The sequence below is a fragment of the Oratosquilla oratoria genome, chromosome 12, assembly GCF_046742065.1.
Source record: "Oratosquilla oratoria isolate Oo_2021 chromosome 12, ASM4674206v1, whole genome shotgun sequence".
NCBI lineage: Eukaryota > Metazoa > Arthropoda > Malacostraca > Stomatopoda > Squillidae > Oratosquilla > Oratosquilla oratoria.
The window spans coordinates 20,940,290-20,950,289 of NC_134788.1; the positions used below are offsets into that span (position 1 = coordinate 20,940,290).

At 36.3% G+C, this 10,000-nt stretch overlaps 1 protein-coding gene across 1 annotated transcript in view; it reads right to left on the reverse strand.

Annotated features, from left to right (window-relative positions):
* The window catches only part of RIC-3 (RIC3 acetylcholine receptor chaperone), a 106,531-nt gene that overhangs the window by 76,899 nt on the left and 19,632 nt on the right, over positions 1-10,000 (reverse strand). The window contains exons 2-3 of the mRNA XM_076193417.1: positions 9,855-10,000; positions 6,267-6,376 (exon numbers count right to left, since the gene is read on the reverse strand). The exon at positions 9,855-10,000 is cut by the window's right edge and continues 136 nt beyond it. Of these exons, the coding sequence (XP_076049532.1) occupies positions 6,267-6,376; positions 9,855-10,000 (256 nt within the window). The remainder of the gene's footprint in view (positions 1-6,266; positions 6,377-9,854) is intronic.

Sequence of the window (10,000 nt, forward strand, 5' to 3'; positions counted from 1 at the left end):
CTCTCTCTCTCTCTCTCTCTTTCTGAAGAAATGAGAAGGAAAGGGAAGGAAAGGGAAGGGAAGGAGAGGGAAGGAAAGGGAAGGGAGGGGAAGGGAAGGAAGAACAAGGGAAGGAAAGGGAAGGAGAGAGAAGGAAAGGGAAGGGAAGGAAGAACAAGGGAAGGAAAGGGAAGGGAAAGAAAGGTAAGGAGAGAGAAGGAAAGGGAAGGGAGGGGAAGGGAAGGAAGAACAAGGGAAGGAAAGAGAAGGAAAGGGAAGGAAAGGGAAGGAAAGGAAAGGGAAGGAAAGGGAAGGGAAAGGTAAGGTGATGAATAAGTGAGAGTTATAGGGAAGCATCTGTGGAGTGTGCCTTCGCTTGTCTTGGCTTCGCTTCGCTTTATATAAGGGGAGTATGACAAGACTTCAGTACACACACGTACACAAACGCACACATGTACACACACACATACATACATACATACATACATACATGCATACATACATACATACATACATACATACATATATATATATATATATATATATATATATATATACACGTACACAGACATACTTACATATATACATACATACACACATACATACATACACACATACATACATAGATACGTACGTACATACATAAATCACATACTTCATACATACACACATACATACATACATACATACATACATACATACATACATACATACATACATACATACGTATGTACATACATAAAATACATACTTCATACATACACACATACATACATACTGTACATACATACATAACATACATACATACATACATACATCATGCATGCATGCATACATACATACATACATACATACATACATACATACATACATACATACATACATACATAAAACGTACGTACATACATAACATACATACATCATACATACACACATGCATACGTACGTACATACATAACATACATACTTCATACATACACACATACATACATACATATAAACATACATACATACATACATACGTACGTACATACATAACATACATAATTCATACATACACACATACATACATACATACATACATACATACATACATACATAACATACATAGATATATATATATATATATATATATATATATATATATATATATATATATATACACGTACACAGATATACTTACATATATACATACATACACACATATATACATACACACATACATACATAGATACGTACGTACATACATAAATAGCATAAAAATCCATGTGAACAAGTTGTATAGACACGGTAAAGGAAACATGGACTGGAGGTGAAGCTTTATTCCTGACGTTTCGTCTAACGACTTTCTCAAAGGAATGAGCATACTAGAAACATACAGAGATTATAAACCCGCCTTATGGCTCAAGGGGGTGTGCGGACGTATAGAGCTGCGTCTGATTGGCCCGCTGAGACAGCCAAATCACGAAGCGCTATATTCGCTGAAGATTTGGCCTGGGAGCTTCACCTGGGCCAAATCTTCAGCGAATATAGCGCTTCGTGATTGGCTGTCTCAGCGGGCCAATCAGGACGCAGCGCTATACGTCCGCACACCCCCTTGAGCCATAAGGCGGGTTTATAATCTCTGTATGTTTCTAGTATGCTCATTCCTTTGAGAAAGTCGTTAGACGAAACGTCAGGAATAAAGCTTCACCTCCAGTCCATGTTTCCTTTACCGTGTATATACAACATAAATCACATACTTCATACATATACACATACATACATACATACACACATACATACATACATACATACATACATACATACGTATGTACATACATAAAATACATACTTCATACATACACACATACATACATACTGTACATACATACATAACATACATACATACATACATCATGCATGCATGCATACATACATACATACATACATACCTAAAACGTACGTACATACATAACATACATACATCATACATACACACATACATACGTACGTACATACATAACATACATACTTCATACATACACACATACATACATACATATAAACATACATACATACATACGTACGTACATACATAACATACATACTTCATACATACACACATACATACATACACACATACATACATACATACATACATACATACATACATACATACATACATACATACATACCATACATACATACATCATGCATACATGCATACATACATACATATATATATATATATACATATATATATATATACGTGTACACAGACAGAAGTACATACATAACATACATACATTTACAAATACATACACACACACACACACACACACACATATATATATATATATATATATATATATATATATATATATATATGTATGTATATTTTGTATATATATATATATATATACACGTACACAGACACAGACATACATCCATACATATATACATACACACACATACATACATACGTACGTACATACATAACATGCATACTTCATACATATATACATACGTACATACATACATACATACATACATACATACATACATACATACCATCCATGCATACATACATACATACATACATACATACACATGCATACATATATATATATATATATATATATATATATATAATTATATATATATATATATTGATAAATTGTTTAAGACAAATGAGAGAGTGATAAGTGGGGAAGGGTAAACGAAGATGGGCTAAGAATACATTTATTGTTCTTACGTTTCGGTTGTTATAACCTTCCTGAGGAAGGTTATAACAACCGAAACGTAAGAACAAAAAATGTATTCTTAGCCCATCTTCGTTTACCCTTCCCCACCTATCACTCTCTCATATATATATATATATATATATATATGTATATATACTCGTACACAGATACAGACATACATACATACTTATATACATACATACACACACATACATACACATATGCATACATACACACATACATACATACGTACGTGCATACATAACATACATACTTCACACATACATACGTACATACATACATACATACATACATACATACATACATACATACATACATACATACATACATACACACACATATATATATATATATATATATATATATATATATATAATACATATATGTATATATATATATATATATATATATATATGTATATACACTATATATATATATGTGAGTGGTAGGGTGGTGAGTTTAAACACCAAGAATCCGTTGAAGTTTTATTTCTGACGTTTCGTCCAACTAGGACTTCTTCAGAGTGTACACAAATAGAACAATGACAACTTATATACCCGCACAGCTCACCCCGTTCCCCCTCGGTCAATGCTGCTGCCATCTCTCTTTCGTCTTGCCTCATGGATGATTAGTCCGCTTGCTATCCTCGCCAGCTTGACGAAACCGTCCCGATGGTTGCTGCATGGGAGTGAGGTAATGTATGCTGCCTCAATTGTCCTCCTTTCCTTTCTATCGAGTCCAGTATGGAGCACCTCTGTTTTTTCCCAATCCGGCAAGTGGCCAAATTTGTCGATGTGTACCACTAAAGAGTTGGACGTCCGGTGGGCTTTGATGTCATTTTTGTGCTCAGTTGTCCGCTTGTGAATTCCTCTGCTAGTTTCGCCATAGTAACTAGCGGGGCAGGTTTTACAAGGAATTCTATAAATTAAACTGTTGTCTTCGTTTTCTATTTTGTTTTTAATTTTATTTCTCACAACGTCGCCAATTTTTACCCCCGTGCTGAATGCCAGTTTCAGGCCTGCCTTGGTGAGATTTTGTTCCATGACGTTTGAGCACTTGGAGTTGGGAACGGACAGATACCCACGGTTCTCATCATTAGCCTCTTTTCCTTTGACACCCCATACTGGACTCGATAGAAAGGAAAGGAGGACAATGCAATATACATATATATATATATATATATGTATATATGTATATATATATATATATATATATGTATATATATATATATATATATACACTATATATTCGTAAATAGCTGGAGTCCAGGAACCATTTTGTAGGAGAAAGTATACGCTGGACTCGAGTCCAGCGTATACTTTCTCCTACAAAATATATATATACGTACACAGACACAGACATACATACATACATACATCATGCATGCATACAATACATATATATATATATATATATATATATATATATATACACTTACACAGACGCTGACATACAACATACATATATACAGTGCATACATACATACATACATACATACATACATACGCACATACATACATACATACATACATACATACATACGTAGGTACATACGTGCAGACACAGACATACATACAGACATACATACATTCATACGTACGTACATACGTACCTACATACATACATAAATACATACATACGTACGTATATACGCACCTACATACATACATACAGACATACACACATACATACATACGCACGTACATACGTACATACATACGTACGTACACACATACACAGACACACATACATACACAATCGCCCTCCTCCTCTTCCTCCTCCTCCTCCTCCTCCTTTTATTCTTTTCATTTTACCTGTACCTCTTCCATCCCCTCCTCTTCCTCTTCCTCCTCTTCTTTCTATTCCTCCTCCTCTTCCTCCTCCTCTCCCTATTTCTACCTGTATCTCCTCATCTCCTCCTCCTCCTCCTCCTCCTCCTCCTCCTCTTCCTCGACCTCCACTTTCCCCTTCTGCTTCATTATTAGCTCTTCCTTCTCTCTTCCTCCTCCTCCTCCTCCTCCTTTGCTTTTTCGTTTTTACTTCTTCTTCACTTTTATGATTTCAGGAAGCCCTAGGGAAGACGACGACAATGCATTCCTCCTCCTCCTCCTCCTCTTCCTCCTCCTCCTCCTCTTCCCCTTCTCCTCTTCCTCTTCTTCCCCTTCTCTTCCTCCTCCTCCTCCTTTTTCTTTAATTTTCCTCTCTTGTCTTCTTTATTTCCTCCCTTGCCTTCTTCTCCTCTTCTTCCTCCTCCTCCTCCTCTTCCTCCACTTCCCCTTCTCCTCCTCCTTCTCCTCCTTTTTCTTTATTTTTTCTCTCTTGTCTTCTTTATTTCCTCCCTTGCCTTCTTCTCCTCTTCCTCGTCCTCCTTCCCCTTCCCCTCCTCTTCCTTCTCCTCCTCCCCTTCCCCTCCTCCTTCTCTTTCTCCTCCTCCTCCTCCTCCTTTTTCTTTAATTTTCCTCTCTGGTCTTCTTTATTTCCTCCCTTACCTTCTCCTCCTCCTCTTCCTCCTCCTTCTCCTTCTCTTCCTCCTCCTCCTTCTACTCCTCCTCCTTCTTTTTCTCCTCCTCATTTTTCTTTAATTTTCCTCTCCCTGGTCTTCTTTATTTCCTCCCTTACCTTCTCCCCTCCTCTTCCTCCTCCTTCTCTTCCTCCTCCTCCTCCTCCTCCTCCTCCCCTTCCCCTCCTCCTTCTCCTTCTCTTTCTCCTCCTCCTCCTCCTCCTTTTTCTATAAATTTTCTCTCTGGTCTTCTTTATTTCCTCCCTTACCTTCTCCTCCTCCTCTTCCTCCTCTTCCCCTTCCCCTTCCCCTGCTCTTCTTCCTCCTCCTCCTACTCCCCTTCCCCTCCTCCTTCTCCTTCTTTTTCTCCTCCCCCTCCTCCTCCTTTTTCTATAAATTTTCTCACTGGTCTTCTTTATTTCCTCCCTTATCTTCTCCTCCTCCTCTTCCTCCACTTCCCCTTCCCCTCCTCTTCCTCCTCCTCCTTTTTGTTTAATTTTCCTCTCTGGTCTTCTTTACTTCCCCCCCTTGCCTCCTCCTCCTCTTTCTCTTCCCCCCTCCTCCTCCACCTCCCCTTCCCCTCCTCCTCTTCTTCCTCCTCCTTTTATTTTTCTTCTTCGTCTTCTTTCTTTATTTACTCCTCTTTCTTCTTCTTCTTCTTCTTCTTCTTCTTCTCCTCTTTTTTGTTTTTCTTTTTCTTTTCTTCTTTCTCCATTTCCTTCTTCGGCTTCTTCTTCTTCTTCTTCTTCTTCTTCTTCTTCTCCTCTTCCTAGTTCTTAAGTCACAATATTTCTATATATATATTTTTTTGTCGCTTGACCATGATTAATTCTAGTATTCATTAATCTTTCCATTTACTTATTAATCTATTTTTATATTTATTCATTTACTTATTTATCTATTTTGTTTTACTTTTTTCACGAAAACAAAGGTACAATCACACAACACGGACAAGAACCAAAAATTTCGTCCCAGGGGTTCTTGCTAGCTGAATAAAATCGCCTGGTGAGGGTTCGAACCTTGATCCTTTGGGTACTTACTCTTGCTTGCTTCTCGATGGTCCTCTGGGGGAGAGCCCTTCCCTTCTCTCGTAGAGCTGGGTGCATCATCTCTGGGTACAGGTGGGCTGGACGCTCGGGTCTGACGTGTTCTGGAAGGTGGGAAAGGAAAAATTTCGAAAAAGTCGAAATTTCGAGAAGAAAAGTCAAAATTTTGGAAATGTCGAAATTTCGGGAAGAAAAGTCAAAATTTTGGAAAAGTCGAAATTTCGGGAAGAAAAGTCAAAATTTTGGAAAAGTCGAAATTTCGGGAAGAAAAGTCAAAATTTTGGAAAAGTCGAAATTTCGGGAAGAAAAGTCAAAATTTTGGAAAAGTCGAAATTTCGGGAAGAAAAGTCAAAATTTTGGAAAAGTCGAAATTTCGGGAAGAAAAGTAAAAAATTTGGAAAAGTCGAAATTTCGGGAAGAAAAGTACAAATCTTTGAAATTTCGAAATCTTAGGAAGAATTCTTCTAGGTAAAATTTTGGGAAGAGAAGTCAAATTTTATTCGGATAGTCAAAATTTCGTGAAGAAAAAGAAATACTTTCGAAAAGTAAAAATTTCGAGAAAAAAAATTCGAAAGTCTTTTTTTTTCAAAAGTCAAAAATTCGACAAGAAAAATAATAAGATTTAGAAAAATAATAAATTCGAAAAAAAAACTGAAAAGTCACAATTTCGAAAATAAAAATCAAATTTTCGAAAAACTCAAAATTTCGAAAAGAAAATTTTATTTTTCGAAAAACTCAAAATTTCGAAATGAAAATTTAAAAATTTGAAGAAAAAAAAATCAAATTTCCGAAAAAGGGTGAGGTATCTTTAGTATTCTTCGTGTTTCTATCCACACTCCAGAGGACAAGAATTCACCGAAGAGGAAGAAGCAATCATCTGCGTACTTCTGATCCGTAGAGGTGTCACACATGCCGGTCAGGGAAATGATCCCGGCGTTGTCTCCTTATGAGATAATCCTCATACCTGAACCCAATCTATTTGTTTTATGTATTGATAAAATTCTTTCTTTATTTATTTATTTATTTGTTTGTTTAAAGGCTTATTTAAATTCATTATCTATTTATCCTTTTTCTAATTTATTTATTACTATTTTTATTTATTTATTTTTCTATTCCATGTACAGGTGCGGTCAAAAGATCCTGACACACAATATTCCATTGATGTATAGTATTGCCGTCTAGTGAGGACCCATTTTTTACCTCTCCCTCTTCCTCCTCCTCCGGCCGATTGTAACTGACCCATTATATTCCTCATATATATTCATGTAATTAAGTTCTATTGCATTGATACATCAACATGAGATGTATTTGTTGTATTCTTCTGCTACAATACCGTGGACAGGTTAAATTGACAACCAGCCCTCTCTTTCTACTCTATTTTGCTGTCCAAATTAACTTGAAAAAATAAGCCCCGCCTATCTATCAGGGACCAATCATATCTCTCTATGTGCCCTAGAAACCACCAATCACATATTGTTGTGGGTGACATAGGAAGCGGGGCTAAGTCCAGGAGGCGGACCCTAAGATTGGAGGCGGGGCCTATGATAAAGAACACCAATCACGTGTTGAATATAGCATAGGGGGCGGAGCCTAAGGCCAGGAGGTGGAGCTTATGATATAGTCCACCAATCATGTGTTGAGTATAGCATAAGAGGCGGGGCCTAAAAGCGGAGGCGTGGCTTATGATACAGACCACCAATCACGTGTTGAGTATAACATAAGGGGCGGAGCATAAAATCGTAGGCGTGGCCAGAAGGCGGGGCCTATGATACACTCCACTAATCACATGTCGATTATAGCTTAGGGGGCGGAGCCTGTGATGACGTCATAGCTCCTCCCATCTGAATGATAACAGGTATATTACTCGATTAGGACACCTGGAAAGGGTTTAAGAAACCAGGTTGAATTAAGAATTTAGCGAAGATCAGTTAGTAAAACTCCACAACTTGAATTGGTTTAGTGGTGGTTAGCGGCATTTCTCGTCTTCAGAACGAGATTAAACTTAATCCAGTTCAGGCGATTGGTCAGTTAAACCACAAAGTCTTGTTAACTGCTCAGGTGACTAAAATAATCTTCCGTTAACCATGAAAGATACATGAAAGTTAATTCGTCTTGCGAACGAGGTTAGGCGCACAGAAATTAATTAGGCAGTTAGTTAAGGAGGTTAAGCACTCTACACACAGCCTCAAATTTTCTTTATTTGGGAGAAAAAAATATATATATACATATATATATATATACACATGTATATATATATAATATATATTATATATATATATATACATGTATGTATATATATATATATATATATATATACATATATATATAAAACACTAAGAAATTAAATTAGACAACACTAAGTTGTTTCAATGTACATCCTGTAGATGGCTTAATATACGAAAGCGCTCAGTCTTGTATCATTTATCTTCTTAGTGCTTTTTCATATATACATATGTATATATATATATATGTATACATATATATACATACATACATATATATATATATATATATATATATATATATACATACACACATACATTTATCAACCACAATTCACTTTAATTCTAAGCCATCACCGTCGAGGAACTCGAGGAGGCATACATGCAGAAATTGATACGTGGTCCAGATAATGACTCGAACCTTCGCTAGCTCGTAACAACTGACAGTGATTTAGCCCAATGTGACATCTTGATAGTGCATTGTGCTTAAGATTAAAGTGAATTATGGTTGATTAATGTAAATCTGTTCACTGGGACCCACTCAGTGTTGTGTGTATATATATATATATATATATATATATATATATATATATATATATATATATATACATATATATATATATATATATATATATATATATGTATGCACAAATTTCACAAGGCAGACGTGCATCACAAATATGCAGAGCTCACTACAAAAAAGAAAAACACACGGAATCCGAGCGTTTTTGTGATATATTCACATTATCGTTAATATATTACGAAAGCGCTCGGGCTCCGTGTGTTTTTCCTCTCCCTAGTGGACTCTACATGCATATGTATATATATATATATATATATATATATATATATATATATATATATGTATATATATATGTATATATATACGTATATATATATATATATATATATACATATATATATATATATAATCATCCAAAATGCACTTTAATCCTAAGCCATCAACATCGGGAGATCCGATGGAGGCCAACATGCAGAAATTGAACCGCGGTACTGCCAAGGACTCGAACCCTGTAGTGACTTACCGATTCTCTTGATGGAGCAACCGGTAAGTCACTACAGCACTTGTCACGCGCTAGCCGAGTTCGAGTCCTTGGCCTTACCACGTTTCAATTTCTGTATGTTGGCCTCCATCGGATCTCCCGATGTTGATGGCTTAGAATAAAAGTGTATTGTGGTTAATAAAAATGTATCTCTATTCACTGGGACCCATTCAGTGCTGTATATACGAGTATATGTGTATATATATATATATATATATATATATATATATATATATATATATATATATATATATATTTCTTCTCCCTTTTTTCGTTGAGGTTCGTGAAATTCTTACTGCTCTCATAAGTTTTGGCGCGAACTCTTGGCGGGGCAGCAGCAGCAACAACTGCTCGGGAGAGCGAAAACCGTCCCTGAAGACATTCCGTCAAATTGGTCGAATCCTTCTCTTGCCGATAGTCGTCGATCACTGACTCCGAGATC